Below are 18,575 nucleotides of genomic sequence, written 5' to 3' on the forward strand. Positions count from 1 at the left end.
TATTTTTTACCCAGTTTAAACTGAAACATGAATTGCAATCTTAGTGCTGAAGAACTGCTGTAGTTAAATCATCTGTGTAATATTTAAAAAGGCATCCCGTTTATGCATGTGTTTGCACGCACCTAAAATAAATGGCCATTATTCATTCATTTCCTGTCTCCTTCATGAGCATTTGTTTACTTCAGTGTTGGTCAAATGGGTAGTTGTGTCCAGCATTTCCCCATGAGGGGTAATTAGCACACACTGTTGCTTACTGCAGCGCCTCTAATTTGTCTGGCTTGACAACACCAAAAGAGACAAAATACCCTAATACCACCAGAGCAACATTCATTTGGAAAACTAACGGAACATTTTTAAGGACCAAAATAAGAAGTTTGTAACCAACATTACATCAGTGAAATACCCATTTCCTTCCTTTCTTTACTAGAAAAGCATAAACTGAACTACATATATACATTATATTACCTTAGTAACTCTGAAGTGAACACACACTCACCCAGATGTTTGCAGACACATAATACAAAAGGTTGACCACGTCAGCGTAGATGTCGGGCAGCTGTTTGAGGGACATCAGTCTCCTGAGCCTGGAGGAGCTCGTTTTTGAAGCTGGATGAGGATCTTAGGAGAGGGTGGGGGGGCCCGCAGCTCCACTTTGTGCTCCTGCAGGACCTGGTCCATGAAGCTGACCTCATGGAGTGCTGACTTCATCTCCTCATTGAACCACGCCTCTCTGGCTTTTACCCCCAACAAACACGACAGCTTCTGGACTGTGGTTGACGGAGATGCAGGTTCAGTCAGTTCCAACTGAGACAACCAGGTTCTGAGCTCCTACTTGAAGATGCCGACACAGATTTGGATACTAGCTTGCAGAGGGAATGGTGCAGCTCAAAGAAGTGCTTGCAGACTGGCATCTGGAGCTCTAGTTTTGGTATAAATTTAGTAATTGGCTGTACAGGTGGCTTCTGTACAGGATTTTGTAGGTGTTGGTGGAAAGTGTTTTTGCTTCAGTAAGTCAAACCTGAAGGGGCTGTGCAGAGAAGATATCTATAATGTTTACACCTCCCTGAGAAGTATCAGGGCTTCCCGGCCAGCACTGGTCTACTGGATGGGATACACCAGTCTCACAGCAGCTCGCATCTGCATCGGTACAGCTACATATTGAATACCACAGGAAAAGAATATAGATTATACATGTTCCTACAGTTGTTTCTTCTTAGTCTCAGACACACACAGTGTTAACACATTCATTGGTATTAACATCATGCTGTTACCTTTGTGGATGAAGCAATTTTCTATGAGCAAATGCACTTTTACTGATCCCACTTAGAGGCCAGAAATGCATATCCACTTTACACTGCTAGTAGTTCACTACAGCTCGTGGACCCCGTGTCAGTCTGAAGGCTGGGCTCTGTAGTTTGGAGCTCAAACAGAATTAAATTGTTTCAGGAACTATTTTCAGTTGCAGATAAATGTACATTTTGTGTTCCAGTGAGTATTTACAGCAGCAGGATGGTGTATGTGGAATTGATTCAAAATAAACCCCACGTTTATGGTAATGAAAGAACATGTCAGTGCAACAATGAGGCTCATTGATGTTGTTTTTAATAGTTTTTGGACAACAATGGAGCTTTATGGCACAGATGAATAAGCTATTATCAGGCTTTGGCTACACAGGCACTACTTGTTAGTAGTATCATTTCATTGTTGTTTTTGTTTTTGACAATGAGAAAAATATAGACCATCTCCAGCCTTATTATTCATATTTACATTAAAGTCAGTGTGACTTCTTTCATTTCTCCAGGGAAGTTTAGAATTCAGTCGCAGGTCAATGCCACTGTGAACTTAGTCAGATAGCTTTCTCTAAATCTAACAATACATTACATAATAATACATTACCTTTTTTAACATTCTTACAATAATAATAGCTGCTGGAGAGAATATTAACCTTGTGTTAAGGCTATCACAGGGTTAATAGCAATGTCATTATTATTTATTAGTATTATTAACATGTACAAATCGCTGTTAGTGTGATTATCACATATAACAACAGTAACATCAGTATTGCTAATGTGTGTGAATCTCCAGAGCAGAAAACTGTTATTGGCCTACTGAAACTCACAGTCACTATAACATGCAAAACTAATTTCTTGGTATTCTGCACAATTTTCCATGTAACATACTGCGTAACACAACTTAACCCAAGAACCTGAGGATGTAGTGTAGTGACTTTGAATGGCCACTGGAGGAGGCTGTTTGTTAATCAGGGCAAATTAACAGAGCAATGCACCATGGTAATATACTAGTGGTTATAATGGCGGGGGGAGCAGAACCAAACCACCTGCTATCATCAGGGCCATTTGTACATCACAGTACTCATTTATTTGTTATATCAAGTTTTAGTTTTATTATATGTATATTATATTTATGAAGAAAGTATTTCTTTCTCAGTGACAACTGAGCAAATACCATCTGTTGATGAAGGCCATGAGTTGCAGCTGAAAGCTCCAGGAGAAATTTAGTAGGTAGACCTTGAGTTAGGATTTTTCTTTTTTGTGAAACTGCTTTTTCTGAGATTAAGAATGAACCTTCAAGCTCTACGTGTCTTTATGAGTTTTGAACACATTTAGAAACTATTTTAAACATGCCTATGATGTTCATGTTAGTTCATGTCTATAAACAGTTAATAAATGCTTTATAACACACTGTAAGGATTTGTTTGTGTGTTTGTTCATATATCATTAAATATGATTACAACTATGACAAACACATGAATAAACACTTAAAACTGTCCTTGTATCTGCTCATAACTAAATTATAGTGTGTTATGGGATTCAAGCAAAGTGTTACAGAACTGTTCAGGGGCAGTTGGCAGCCACAGTGCAGCCAAATCTAATTTTGAGGTGCCTTGCTCAAGGGCAATGGCAGAAGGATTTCTAACATGTATGTGTTTTAGTGAACAAAAAGTGCGGAACACTGGTGGGACATCCAGACTCATACAAAGCCTGCAGTCAGCCTCTGCAGTCCCAAGACCATCTGTGACCAACCAACACTGATTTCTACCCTGTTATTCCATTAATTTCTATTTCTCTTCCCACATCATTCTCACGTCTCCACCTGCTGAGGTCAATACAAACACTCCTGGCAGGCTATTGGTTTCACCTGTCACATTGTATTAATCCACCAGGAACAAAGCAGGAAGTTATTGCAGGCCATTTGGATGCTTCCCAGTCTTTCTCTCCCTCTTTATTTCTCCTTTTGTCTTGACCTCTGGTTTTCCCACGATTGTTCAGCAGCAGGAAACTCAGCCTGTCTGAATAGGAGGGAACCAGACCATCTGTAGGCAAACATACACGCATTAAACCCCTAACACTCACACATATGCACCACAAGAGCATCAGTGCTATCAAGGTTGGTGAGGAGGGCTTTTTATATAATATTTGCCTCTGAAATGTAATGAAGTAGAAGTACAAACAGCATAAAAGTACCTCTGAAATGTATTTAAATACAGTTACGTGCCACCACTGGTAGTACCATTACTGCTGCTACTATTAGTAATAATAGATATATCCAGACACACAGATCGAGTCCAGCTCAAACACAGTCTGTAGTGACACTCTCTCATGTATTGTGGTGTAATCGTGCAGCAGGCACCAAACCAGCTTGTGCACAGAGATGAAAACTTTAAAATTTGTGGTAACAGGTGAAAATGAAGACGATGGGAACAAACAGTTGCAAGAATAGCAGGATATGAAAGAGAAGAAGGGAAAGATGATTTAAAAAGAGCTGTTTCCTGGTGTATTTGTAATCACATAGTGACACATTTTCATTGTTTTGGTGGTGTACTCCCGCACACTGGACTTGACATGAAACAGTGACTGAGGTGCTGGTGTTCAAGTTCATGGGTGAACAGAGCATGTAGCCATTTTTTATTCACAAATTTTAGGACAATGCAGCAGGACAATGATTTTAAATATACTGACAAAGCAACCAAGGAGCATTTTCTGGCCAAACAATTAAATATTCCTGAAGTCAGTAAGTGAACCTCAACCCAGCTCAGCATGTGTCACTTGCTGAGAACCAGACTGAAGGCAAAAAGCCCCCTAAAACAAGCAAGAAGTGGAAATGGTAGTAGTACAGGCCTGGCTAAGCATCACCAGCGAGGATACAGAGTGTCTGCTGATGTCTGTGGGCCATAGGTTTCAGACAGTATTGACTGCAAAGTATTGGAATATTGAAAATTAAAATAGAATTTAATTAATTGCTGGTGTACAAAACATTTAATTAATATGGTGGAGTACAAAGCAAAACAACAAATAACATCACAATGCTAATACTAAGTGTTAATATGCTAATACGTTTAACAGGCTACTTATGAACTGTCTTTGGTTTACTGCACAAACATGCTACTGGACTAATGTAAAATGAGCTGTAAGATTCTACTGTGAAAGCTACAACTTGCGAACATCCTGATTAACTTTTATGTTTTTAGAAAACATCTTATTTAATAAGATAAAACAGATGTATAAAGCCACAGAACTGAGTGCAGATTTAACTACCTAACTAACTAACTATCTGCTTAAGTGGTTAGCACCTTTCTGAATGCAGGGCTGATATGAACTCCACATACCAATAAGCTAACAGTCTAGCAGCAGGCTGTTTTTAGGCACAGTAGGCTACTGCTTTGAGCTAAATGCTAACGTCAATGCTAACATGCTCACAGTGGTAATGCTAACATGCTGATGCTAATCAGATATAATGTTTACCATGTTCACCATCTTAGTTTAATGTATTAGCATGCTCACATTTGCTAATTAGCACTAAACACAACATAAAGCTGAGGCTGATGGGAATGTTTTGCAGGAATTTTGCCATAAACCAAAGTACTGGACACTGAGGGGAACATGAATGAGTCAAATAGTTGTTTGTGACATTTCAGTCAAAACCTGAAATGTGAACACCATGGCAGCTCTAGAAGAAAAGTCAGGGAATCTCCAAAGTCATTAGGATTCATCCTTTAGGGGCCATGAATGTCGGCACAAAATTTCATGGCAATTTATCCAATACTTATTGGGATATTTCAGTCTGGACCAAAGTGGTGGACCGACAGACAGACCGACATTGCCATCCCTAGAGCCATGCTGCTAGCATGGCGAAAAATTACTGAAAGTCGATGCGTTATAATAATAATATAATAATATCATGACCCAATTATAGATTTTGAGTCTCAATTATATGTGTTTTAGCAAATTATACACCCTCAGTCTTGTCCTTCCTAAGATAAACACCAAAAACTGAGAAAAACTGAATATAAATTCCATTCTCTTCCATTCTTCCATTCTTTCAGAGCCATATGTCTATTTGTAATGGAAAGTAGTGTGGAGATTCACAAGGTAAAGATGGTGTATGCAATTCTGGAAAAATTCAATACCATGACAAATACCATGATATAGAGCGAACAACAAGTCGACACAGCAAATAATGTAACTAACGTTAGCAAGGTTGTGGATTAGCTTAGCTAGGTTGTGGGTTAGCAAATTGTCCCTACAGTTGCTGCTGCGAAGCTAACAGCCAGAGAGGACGAGATGGTTTCCCAGAGCCAGCACAGCAGCTCCAGACAGCGATACACACAACTCTCCTGCTACTGTAGCTAACATCACAACAACAGCATATCTGTGACAGAACCACAGACTCTGTTTGCAGCATTTCAGTCACCTTCTTGTTTGTTGCTTATTTTGGCTCATACAAATACAACACTTTAGCTTCATGATGTAGATTCAACTGCACATCTGTAACCCTCTGGAGACACCTCCTCTTCCTCAGTGAAACCCCTCTGGGCTACAGTACAGTACAGTACAGAGTACAGTAACTGTTCACGAATGAAACCGACAACATCCTGCAGATTACCGTACTGCTTTCTTCTGGAGAGATATCTTGATCTAAGAATTTGTTTAATTTTACTTTCACTAATTACATAACCATGCATGCCTATTGAGCAGTAGCACTACATCAGCATACTTAATGCCCAGTTCAAAGTAAAATTCAATGAGCTGATATACTGTTGTGTTGCACTGGGAGCAGCTGAGCGGAAATAGACATTTGGCTCAGAAGGAATGGAAGAAGAACAGTATTGTGAGGGAAGTAGTCCTCAAAAATATCCTCGCCGTGACCTTTAAGGGGCTCCGTACTTTCCAGTCTTTTCGGAATTTATATTCAGTTTTCAGTTTCTCTCAGTCTAGGAAATGGTCTTAGTTTTGGTGCTTCTATTAAGAAGGACAAGAGGTGTATAGTTTGCTAAAACACATGCAATTGAGACTCAAAACTTGAAAAAATCTATAATTGGGTCATGATATTATTATATTTGTATCATTCATAAGAGCTAACAACATCCTGACTTCTAATACTTTACAGATCTACTGTCTGTTTACACATCACCGTTATACCTGGTTATTAATGATGTCCTTCACTGTCTCTCCTTCATGTTGTTAAACAGATTTATTTTGTAGCAGCTCTCTGTGTTGGAGATTGCAGAGCTGCTTGGATGTGTATTTGTTTTAGCTGCATGTTTTTCCTAAAATGAGCTGCAGGAAGTCTTTCCTGTTTTGAATACACTATGAATAGAAGAGCGTGTCTGTGTGTGTGTGTGTGTGTGTGTGTGTGTGTGAAGAGAGAGGGTCAAATATATGAAAAGGTAACAGGTAAGTTTTTCTTCTACATTGACTGTGAATGCAATTATTCTACACACATTTCTGTATATATAACACACATGATAGGATACAGTTACAGTGATGCACACAGTTACTCACAACCCTTGAGTCAACCCTTCATTGTGGTGCTGACCTACTGTATTCTTCTTTTTCATCTCTCTCACAACTCTCCTCTTCCTCCTCCTCCTCTGTGCTCCAGGAAACAGGACACAGTAAACTTCCAGCTTCTGTTTCTCTCACTTCCAAGTGGAAGTAGGTAAGTGGGAAGCACTTGCATGTATGTGTGTGCGTGTATTAAAGTACTGGAAAAATGGACCTCGTGACCCCTTCATGCTCCCATCTCTCTCACGTAGAAGAAGCAAACTGTTTATGTCATCAACATAAATCTAACCTAAACCCCCAAAACACAAAGACGCAAACACATCCATGAGGGCATGTCCTCATACACACACACACACACACACACACACACACACACACTCACTCATACGTGTGACTCAGATACACCTGGCTATCACACGACACATTTTAAAAAGCACAGTTTCATTTCTAAAAAGAACTGTGTTTATACTCCGGATCAGTGGAGTCAGATGGCAGGCGGCTGAGTGACTTTCAGTACAAAGGGAGACAAGCAGATGATAATAAAGATTAGGAGAACACACACCACAGTGCTAACTTATTCCAACACTTTTTTCAAACAATCTGTATCTGTAAACCACCAACTCTGGCCCCAAGCACACCAAACAAGAAGTAAAACGGTAGCTTTGCAGCCTTGGGCAATGTTGGCAGCTGTCCGCTGACAATTAAACCACGTTTCAGACCAAATAGATTTGATTCCGGCTTGTTCGTCCTATTCCGCCTTTACTGGCCCTTTTCATAGTGTTTTCTGTGATAAAGCTGAAATGCCTTCATCTATCATCTCAGTAGCTAGCTTGGTGGACTGAATTTATTTGGGTCTTAATGATATCCATCTCACCCACTGAGAAGTTTTGAGGGTGGCATTCGCTGTGGCTGAGTGGTTAAAGTACAAGCCAGGAATTCACACAGTTTCATTCATGAAGTAAGAAACTTGTTTCATAAGAGAAGACATTTTCACAAATGCAGGTATTATTTTGTATATTTTATTACAAACATCTGCGACAGTATACAACACACACAGCAGCACTGAAAACAAATGTAATAACAGTATTTACAACAGAAACCTCACAGTGAGGGAGAAGACAAGTCGTGGGCCAGCAGACTGCTCCTTAGATACTTTGTGTAAACGTCCTTACACACACACACACACACACACACACACATATATATATATATATATATATATATATATATATATATATACACAGTATATACACATATATACAGCACAAGCAAACACTAGCTAGAATGTAAACTGGAGGACTCTGACTCCGTAGTCGTGGAGGCCCCGGGGCGTCTTCGTGGTAAAATCTTCAAACTGGAGGCTCGGCTCAGTGTGAGGGCTCTGCGGGCCGAACTCTTGAACCCGGCCCCCAGGAAGGCGTACAGCAGCGGGTTTAGGCAGCAGTGTGCAAATGCCATGGGCTCAGCCACCGTCAGCCACACGCTCAGGGCGGCCTCCAGGCTGCAGCTGCGGTGCAGGACCTCCAGGCGCAGCAGGGCGTCCACAGTGATGCCCATTCCGTAGGGCAGCCAGCACACGAAGAAGCAGAGAACCAACGCGATGGTGGTCCTGACTGCTCGCCGCTTCTGCCTCTGACCCCCCAGCGGGCCTCGGGTCAGCCTGGTGACAATGACGCAGTAGCACACCAGGAGGACCAAGCCCGGGATCACCAGACCCACCAGGACCAGCTGGAGGTGGAACACTGCAACCCAGAGAGGGGCGTTGTCTGCTGGGTAGAATCGCTGGCACAGAGTGGCACCCTCTCCTCCTTCCTGAGTCCGGGCAAATATCAAGTCGGGCACTGCCAGGAGGCCAGCAGGCAACCAGGCACCTGCAGGGAGAGAAGAAGATAAAAAGAAGTAAGGGACTGTGGGAGTAAGAACTAAGAAAGAAGAAGAGAAGAGTTGCAAAGGGAAAAAGCAAGTCAGTCTTTTGACACTCACCCACATAAACCAGTCTGTGCGCCAGCAGCTGCCTCAGCCCACCGGTGTTGGTGTCTGTGGCTCGGACCACTGCCAGGTAGCGGTCCAGGCTGATGAATGCCAGGATGAGCACGCTGCCGTACAGGTTGACCGTGTAGATAGCGTGCACACCAACGCAAGTGGCCTCTCCGCAACGCCAGTCAGCCAGGGCTGCGTCCACGGCCCAGAACGGCAGCGCCAGAACAAAAAGGAGATCAGCAGCTGAGAGATGGAGGCGATACCGGTCTGTGAGGCTGCATTTGGACCTGTAGACAAACACAGGAGAGCACATCCAATCATTAAGCCTTATTTCTTATTGGTTCTTGTAAAGGACACAAAGAGATTTGTTGGAGCTAAAGCTTATCAACCACCAACCCTCTAGCCATCCTCTCACCTGCGTTGGCAGCCCAGCACTATGACGACCAGGCCGTTTCCAGTGATGCCCAGGATGAAGATGAGGGCGTAGACCACAGGCAAGAAGACCTGCTGAAGGTCAGCAGTCATCACGTGCTCCACATCACAGGGCTCCTCGAGATCCATCTCCAGGTCACCAGAACCCGAACCAAAACCGGAGCCGGTGTCATTGTAGTCGTCAAAGAAGATATGCTGGAGACAGATATGGGATAATGATTAAGGGCGCAGAGGAAAGAAAAAGCAACAATTTATCTTAAACACAGATTTGTGAATTTACATAAAAGCTCCCAGGCTTGACTACACATCACTAACATCCTTACCTCATAGTAAGACATGACGGAGGCAGTCCTTTCTCAACTTTGAGTGAAGTTGAGATTTCTGTCTACAGGGGTTATATAGTGTTCATGCTCCTCCTCCAAACACTCCAACACATCTGTGTTCCTGCTGAAACGTTTTTCCTGTTTTCGAGGTGTCAGGTGCTGATAGTGGTTCTATCACAGGATATTGTGTTGTGTGTGTGTGTGTGTGTGCGCAGTGTGTGCAGTGCACTGCTTGAATTGTTTTGGCCCTGAGACCTCTGGTTTGTGATTATCTGGATCTATTGGCAATAGGAAAGACTGCCGATGGGAATCAGACAATGAGTAATGTGTGTGGGTGTCTGTCTGAACTCCATGCTCTGTTACATCAGGACAAGCAGCGGGAGTTTCAGCTCTCACCGGAGTGTGAACATACTTTTATTTGCGTCACTGTCTTATACGCATGAACATGCATGAGAGGGAGAGACGGAGACACAGGGAGAGGAGAATTAATATGGTATTCTGAAAGTGAATATGATATGATTATCAGCAATGTTCTGTAAAGCTATAAGACTCCATCTGATCTTTCACTGTCAATGAACCATGAGTGTGTGTTTGTGATATTAGTGTGATATCACAAACACGCTCATTATGGAGACTGGAGTGTGAACTTGGACTTTTAGTGTTTAATATAATAAATGAATACATTTTTATATGTTTGGTTTAAAACTGAATTTAAACGGACAGCTGACCCCAAAATCAAAAATACATAATGCACAAAAATACACAAAATGCACTTTTTCTGAAATCAATATTTGTCTATATCTGCGTCAAGCAACTTACTAGTGGTTAAAAAAGAATATTAATACTACAGTATAAATACTGCAATTATCTAGAGACTGGAATGCCAGCTGCAACATTTATTGACTCTTGCTGGACTTAAGTTAAAGGGACAGTTCACCCCAAAATCAAAAATATATATTTTCCTCTTACCTGTAGCGCTATTTATCCATCTAGATTGTTTTGGTGTGAGTTGCTGAGTTTTGGAGATATCCCATTATGAATATAATGGGACTATATGGCACTCGGCTTGTGGTGCTCAAAGCTCAACAGCAATGTCCCTTTCTAGAAATCCTGACCCGGTTACTCAAGATAATCCACAGACCTTGTTGTGAGCAGTTTCATGTGGGAACTATCTGTAGCTCTGTCCAAAGGTAACACAATCTGCCTACCATCACCTCTAAAGCTCACTGATTAATCATGTTTATATCTTGTTTGCTTAAACCATTAAAAACAAAAGTGTACAAACATCAGGCTGTGCTTTTACGGATGCTACATGCCAGACTTTTTCTTGTCTCCGCTAGACGTGTCATTTTGTTGCTTCAGTTTTTGTACAGATTAAACAAACTAGATGTAACATGTTAATTAGTGAGCTTTCGAACTGCTGGTAGGCAAATTTTTTTTACCTTTGGACAGAGCCAGGCTAGCTGTTTCCCCGTTTCCAGTCTTTATGCTAAGTTGAACTAACCGGCTTCATATTTACCGTACAGACATGAGTGGTGTTGAGCATCTCATCTAACTCTCAGCAACAAAGTGATTCAGCGCATTTCTCAAAATATTGAACTATTGCTTTAATTATACGCATGTGAGAAGGCAAAACAGGGTTTAATGGTAAATGACAAATGTTTGTGTGAACTCTCTGAACGATCGAGGTGCTCACTGCGGGCATGCTCACAGCAGCAGCTGAAAAGCTAATAAGAAGAGTGTTTATGTGCCTAAAACGTGATGTAACATTTGGTATTGATCTTAATGACTCTAGTATGGATACTCAAAACTACAGTTAGTTTCTGCAGTATCGATACCTGGGTGACTGATCTGCACACCTCTAAAATCCAGCTCAGTACACCTGACAGCCTCAGATCTGCTCTCATGGCGTCCTATTAGCAAACCTTTGCTGATGGTCTTGATGTGTTTATAATTGTAACTATGTACATTCTGCATCACTATAGTGCCTTCACAATGACAGTGTTTCTGATTTTTTACTTTAAGAAGTACACTTACAGTACACCATAAGCTTTTATAGTATTGTTACATATGTGCCAGTTTATATATTCTTGTGTTCCAGTCAGATACTGAGCAGCAGGGTGGATTTTTCCATCTAACGCGGTACAGTCTGAAAGCTCCGAACATGATCAGTATCCATTATTAATGAGTGGAGAAAAACTGTCAACATATTAGCCCATTGAACTAATGTATTTCTACATGACTAATGGTACAAGAATATAAACGCCTGCATTGTTTTGTCAGACTGTTACAATATCAGTCGTCAGTTTCTACATAAGAGCTGTCACTGCAGACGACAGCAGACAACAAATAATCAGAATGGATCATTTAGTAGATCTGACACAGACTGCCAGGGTTGTTACTGAGGAGATAAATCAGCAGCAGCCCACTGTGCTCCAAATAATCAACACTCAAGTTATTTTTAATTAGAAAAATCTGAAGCAATCACACGTATTTACATGTTGCTTATTGATGATATTAAAGGCATATTGCTCCTTATGTATAAGGACAAATGGTCTGCTGATGTTTGGTACCTTGTTGTGAGCAGTTTTCGTGTAGGAAAATAATTTCTACATGAAACTGCTCACAACAAATCTGTGGATTATCTAGGGGAACTGGGTCAAGATTTTAGATTGTATTTTTTTGGCACTTTAAGCACCACAAGCTGAGTGCCACATAGTCCCATTATATAAAAAAATGGAGACATCTCTGCGGCCGATATCTCCAAAACTCAGCAACTCACACCAAAACAATCCAGATGGATAAATAGCGCTACAGGTAAGAGGAAAATATGTATTTTTGATTTTGGGGTCAGCTGTCCCTTTAAAGGATATATTATAAATAGAATTGTGAAACAAAAAAGCAAATTAAGTCTAAAATTTTTATTTAATTAACCGATGTGTCTATCAATTTCCATTTCACAATTAATTTGCTTCCTGCTTTAACATTTGCAGTATCGATTTCTATTTCATGGCCATTTTAATCCAAACAAGTATAAGCAGCACAGCGCAACAGCTGGATCTCCGATTGGCCAGCTGCTATGTGTTGGCAGGAGTCTGGCCAATCAGAGCACCTACTGCTCTGTGGATTCCACTTCATTTTTTAGGTGGTGCACTGCTTACACATCTATAAATTCAACCCATCATGAAATGGAAACCGTAAAGGTTAAAGCAAGAAACAAATGGCAGGCACATTAAATGGAATAACTAAAAGTGAAATGATGTGATTCCATTTTGAAATTCAATTATCATTCATTCATCAATTCATTTCAATTCAATTTTAATGGCATTTCATTATAATCAGTCTATTAACTGATTAGAATTAGACACATTTCCTGGCTTGGCACTGGCAGTTCTGACTGTAAATCCCCATCCTCTCCCAATACATTAATCCCATAGGTAAACAGAACCCCCCCCCCCCAAAAAAAAACACTGTCAAACCTTCCAGACTGAATCCTCAGTCCCTTATCTCTTTCTCATTTTCCCCACCCTTCCTTCCTCCACATTCACTGGTATCAGCACAAACATCTCAAAAACAACACTGCTGTGTAAAACTCCTTGAATGTGGAACACTCACTGATGTAAAAAGACATATTCCTGGTTTATCCTCAGCAAAAGTATCCAGCTAACTTGGGAAAGTTGCTTCTTGGAACAGGCACCTGAACAGACAGCATTAATTGGGGGTGTATAAATAATTATTAATTAAAGGCTGTATTCCATTTAGATATACTAGTACCAGGGCCCTGGTTATTGTGCGTACTAGGACACTAAATGATCGTTAAACTTATTAATTTTGGCAGTGCTTTTCCTGCTGTGACAAGTCAAAATGTCTTCTTTAAAAAAAAAAGGCACACTAAATGGCACAGGGTTGATGTAATGTAACTGGGGTGCTGATTTCTTCATTAAGTGGCGCCACCATGTGGGCTTTTAGAGAAAGGGTCTAACAGTGCCCAATACCTCTGAAAATACTACAAGCTAGGAGTGTAAAAAAACTCCCATATTTACAGAACATGGCTCCTATCCTATATATTCTTGGTAAACAGTGTTTTTCATTCATACAGAAGGGGCAGAACTTCACTGTGTCCCAAATCCATACTACCTACTAAATGTATACAGTATATATATTAATCTTTGTAGTTTTTGCAGAATTTTTTTTTGCAAATTTGAATTTTTTTGTATACTTAATTTTGTCACTTTTCTAGTGTGAAGACGCTACATACTCAAAACCTGCTTTGAATTAGTATGCCGTAATGAATTGGGACACAGGTATAGTCATATGAATAATCGTATTTTAAATCTTAAATCAGTCTGTCATATAGTGATTCGTGAAAACAGCATTAATGTTTAAAAAAAAATACAAAAACACGTTTATTCACAGTCATCCTGTTGTATAAAACTTTAAATAAATGCCATTTTGCAATTTAAGAAAAAATAAATAACATGCAAGTACGTGAAACTGCAGCAGTAATTTGCACATAAACCCAGGTATAGGTGCAGGTATTGACTGCAATAAAACAGGTATATGACTCCAGGTAAATGGCAACAAGTATTTACAGGCAAATATTCAGAACAGAATAACAGCCAGGCTAAACAACACTGAAGGTCAACGAAACATCACAAGTAAAAGCTACATCAGCGCTTGAATGCTTAATACTGTAGCGGTTAAACTGTAGCTTAAAAATAAGTCGGAGTCACCTCGCTAACGTGTTTCTTTGACGATCATGCTGCTGTTGCCACGCAACTGGGCAAGCAAGTCTCTGAATCCACCCCTCTTCTTCGGTGCTTTCTGCTTGGGTGAGACCACTTCTGGCTTGGTGGTTTCCAGGGTGACTGCAGAGGGAATCAACTCAACAGTCAGATCTTTGCCTGTCGGATCGTCGATTTCTTGATCGCTACTAGCCACAAAATCAGGGCTGCTACTGTGGCCGCCGGTTGGGTGAAGACCGTTGTTATCGGCACAGCTAATGCCGATTTGTTGGAGGTGATCGTTGCTGTGGAGACGCTGCTGCTTAGCGGCGCGAGGAGGACCCTGAGAATCATCTCTTGCCCTCTTCCTCCTGTTCTTCTTCCTCTCCTTTTTCACGGGCACTCTGACGTGTCGTCTAAGGTTCCTGACACAAAAACGCACCACATTCAAGTCATTTCTGATGTAAACAGGTTTGCCGATCTGCTTTGCTACTGTAGGAAATGTGTGTTATTTGTACAGATGCATTACCTCTGAAGGAAAGTGTGCAGCCTCAAGCAGGCTGATGATTCTCCCTCTCCCACACATTGCTTTGCACCGTTCTTCACCTTAAGCCTATTCTTAACCAGTTGCACATGGATCAAAAGCTTCCTGACAAGAAACAGAGTTATAATCAGCTGATGTTGCATAACTGGTGTTTCACCTTAAAGCCAGTAACCAATACACACACACACTCCACACACAAGCAGTCTTACCCTCTTGCATTAGGCAGCCTCCTCGGTCTGCACTTCTTGATCAGGACCCACTGGTCACATGTCAGGGACTTGGGATCTGAAGAACAAACCAGAAAGAGGTTGAATATGTTAGGATGCATCTGTGCACTGAATATAGACTAACCCTGTAGCCTGTGTGAATGTGGAAGTTATTCAGTCTCAAACACTGGAGTGAAATTGGTAATGACATAGGCTTTGGAAAAAAAAGAAGACAACGTTTTTCTTCGACCTCCACTATATGGATGTGAAAGTGCTGCATTAACATTGCCGACATTACTTAAAAGCTTACTATAACTCAACAAACCTGCAATCCATGATTTCTTGCATTGTAATCAGATGAAATACATCATTTAATAAAAATCTGAAATACATAAAACAATAAGAGTGGAATGTTGGGCAGTGTGTACCCAGCCCAGCTAGTAAGAGATCTGTGGCACATCACAGGTAGACACTGGGCTGTAGCGGTTACTGGTCGGTCATTTGTCAGCATGCCGCCAAATGTAACCGCGAGGATTTAATGGTGAATAAACTGAAATTAATTTCAAGGAGCAGACGCTTGTCAATTCTGCCTTTTTGTCTTTTCTGTGTATTAGTATTTGCTGTAGCAACGACCTAATTTCCCCACACGGACATCACATTTTCATCGTATGTTGCTGAAACGAGGAATGAGTGCACTCACCATTGTCTAAGAGTTTGTTTTTAATTGGTGCTTTCATCTTCTTTGCCTTCTGGTAGAGCGTCCGACAGGCTGAGCACAAGCCCTGCGAGGGCCTCGGTTTCTTAGTAGTGGTGTTATATAGGAGAGAAGGACCAGAAGCTATGCTGCTGGTCACAGAGGCACAGTCTTCATCTGACTCATCCACTCCTTTATCAGCTACCTCTACAAACTTTACTTCATCTTCCTCTGCAACACGTTTTGCATCATGTGTACTGTTGATGATGTCGAGGATGTCACGGTGCCATCCGCCGACTGTATTAACTGCGCTGTCGCCGGCTTCGGCCTCCCTCAGCCCTGTCCTCTGTCTCTTACCCCTAAACCTGCGCTGGATAACGTCTTCATTTGGGCTAGGGCTTCTCTGTGGACTCTTCTTGGAGGCCTTCAGTAGTCTGGAGGAGCGTCGCTGATACATGGGTTTTTCCCACTTCAGACAATACTCAAATGACCTGTGAGAGAGCGCAACAGTGACGACCTGTGATAAAGCACCTATAAAGTGTAATACATTGGTATGTGATCACCAAGGTGCATAGCTTTATCTTATTTCATAATTTAACTGAGGTCGCAGGCTGAACACTTTTTTAGAAAGCTTTCATATGGTCTTACCTATAATATTCTACTCTTATGGAAGATGTATGAACGAATGACTCCAAGCCTTCAGCCTCATACCCGCCGTCAGACACAGGCCTGTAAATTTGAAGACAGCAACCACTTTAATGACAATAATCAAAACTTACAGAAAAAATACAGCACGGTATTAGACATCTGATTCCTGTTTCTGCTCGATCTAAATTGTGATGTGCTTGTTCTCTCCCACACAACTTTCCCATCTTTGGCTATATTGCAGGAATAGTTTCCACTGCAGCCACTGAACTAAACTTGACCAGGAGCACAAAGGACCTGTGGGCTGCTACTTGACCCATTGTTCCTCTCACTCACTGAACACTGTGTATATTTTGCTGTTGTCACCTAAGCACAGTGTCCACTGCTCACTACATATAGCTTAATTGTATTTTGCCTTGAGCCACAGAAACCAGAAACATTACTATGCTGAAACACTACTTTCCCCACAGGTTTATCAATTAGTCTCTGGTCATTTTATTAAACCCCACAAAATGCATCATGTAAGCACAACAATAAGTGACATCATAAAACTCTGAAACTTGGTTTTTCCACAGGGCCTCTCCAGAAGACAGGCTGCTATTTCAGTGGTGAATATTCCCAAACTAACTTCAAATTAATCAAATGATCGCACACCAACTGATACACAAAAGTGAACCTGGAGCCATCGATCGTTGTTGGGCTGAGGCCCTGGGACTGGTGATCTAGTTAGGTTTGAACAGACCCGACTCGAAAATGTCCACAATCTATAAAATACTAGCTACCGTTGTCTAGCTCATTTTTAGCTTCCTGGCTAAGCTAGCCAGACTAAAATAAACAAGAGACTGAAGGCTACCGGGACTGACATCTTCAATGCTGAGATGACGTTAGCCACTTAGCATTGAAGCTATGACTTACTTCGTCTCAGATCGCTCACAGTTTACGTGTTTTGGCATGTTCTGTTTTTACCGACATCTAAAAATACCGAATAGCGAGACGCTTACTTGTTAACATACTGGGCCCGTGCCCCAGTGAGCTCGCGGACTTCAGGCTGTGTTTTGTTGAGCTCGCGGACAACCTACTCGAATGTGCGCACGCGCGGCGGAAGAGGAATCTTTCAGGCTGTCGATTCTTCTTTTACTGCTTTTTGACAAAAAATGTGTCTCGTTAACGCCACCAACTGGACAAGCGTTTGAATGATAGAAACTGCCTATATACACACATTTAAACGCCACATTCAAAACACGTTTCATGAGGAATGTAACTGTTTTGAATAGTATCGTAGAAAAGGTTTCAGTCGTAGTCATCTGGACACTGTTTTCAGAATCAAGACGTTTCGGCTCCCATCCGGAAGTCATTCTCAATTGTGAAAAAATTGGACGGGAACTGGAAATTTAACCTACTCTGAGTTACATAAACCCCTGCCCTCAGGAAGGAATCTGCCTGAGTATGAGGGCAGGGTTTATGTTACTCAGAGTAGCTTAAATTTCCAGTTCCCATCTAATTTTTTCACACCTGGCCCCAGGTCTTCTGTGTGTCAGTAATTTGATGAAGCACAATTTATTTTAGGAATATGGATTATGTGAGCACAACAGGCCAGCAGACATTTTGACATGTCACAGGTGTAAATAATAAAATGAATGATGACTGAATGAATTCCATTTAGCTGCTTCCGTTTCAGGGTCCTGGTATAGTGCATGCTTGTTTACTGTCATGGCTTAATGAGACACTTATATAGAACAGAACCACCAATAATGTTATTAGTAACACCAGTGATTTTCCCACTATGACAAGTCAAAAGGCCCTAAATAAACTAAAATAATTCAGCTTTTTGAGGTCGATTTTGACTCAGGCCCCCTCCACAAGGTATGGCCACAAATGATTGATGTTGTAGGCTAATTTCCAAACACAATTACAAGTGATCAAAATACCAGAAAACAATTGTTGGTTGCTTATTCATCCTTGTAGATAGATCTCATGACCGCCCTGTCACCCCACTGCATTTACATGTTCTAACTACTGGATCAGAGACACCGGCTTGATTGGCATGGGTGTCATATTACAAAACCTCAGGACTCAGTTTTCTCTTTATAGAAGTTTCAGGAACTGTATCATGTCTCACAACACTTTTGGTGAGAGGGATTATTGTCTTTCCATGTAAAAGGCTCAGCTCAGTGTATGGACCATAGAGTCTATGGTATGGACAGGACTGTATGACAATGCA

At 41.2% G+C, this 18,575-nt stretch overlaps 2 protein-coding genes across 3 annotated transcripts; both read right to left on the reverse strand.

Annotated features, from left to right (window-relative positions):
- Window positions 1-7,811: 7,811 nt before the first annotated feature.
- LOC122886615 (C-X-C chemokine receptor type 4-like) lies at window positions 7,812-10,043 on the reverse strand. Its single transcript, XM_044219017.1, has 4 exons — window positions 9,542-10,043; window positions 9,202-9,413; window positions 8,790-9,073; window positions 7,812-8,677 (listed from the first exon to the last, which is right to left on the reverse strand). The coding sequence occupies exons 1-4, from the start codon at window positions 9,554-9,556 to the stop codon at window positions 8,082-8,084; spliced, it is 1,107 nt and encodes a 368-aa protein (XP_044074952.1). The 5' UTR covers window positions 9,557-10,043; the 3' UTR covers window positions 7,812-8,081.
- Window positions 10,044-13,916: 3,873 nt separating this feature from the next.
- On the reverse strand, window positions 13,917-17,511 carry si:ch211-227n13.3. Of its 2 annotated transcripts, none has more exons than XM_044219011.1 (6): window positions 17,356-17,511; window positions 16,358-16,438; window positions 15,716-16,200; window positions 15,019-15,094; window positions 14,795-14,914; window positions 13,917-14,690 (listed from the first exon to the last, which is right to left on the reverse strand). In XM_044219011.1, exons 3-6 carry the CDS (start codon window positions 16,164-16,166, stop codon window positions 14,279-14,281), a joined length of 1,059 nt encoding a protein of 352 aa, XP_044074946.1. In that variant the 5' UTR covers window positions 16,167-16,200; window positions 16,358-16,438; window positions 17,356-17,511; the 3' UTR covers window positions 13,917-14,278. The 2 variants fall into 2 exon arrangements, with proteins under 2 accessions (XP_044074946.1, XP_044074945.1); XM_044219010.1 differs by having other exon boundaries at window positions 17,270-17,423.
- Window positions 17,512-18,575: the final 1,064 nt, after the last annotated feature.

This window comes from Siniperca chuatsi, linkage group LG13 (genome assembly GCF_020085105.1).
Source record: "Siniperca chuatsi isolate FFG_IHB_CAS linkage group LG13, ASM2008510v1, whole genome shotgun sequence".
NCBI classification, from domain to species: Eukaryota; Metazoa; Chordata; class Actinopteri; order Centrarchiformes; family Sinipercidae; genus Siniperca; species Siniperca chuatsi.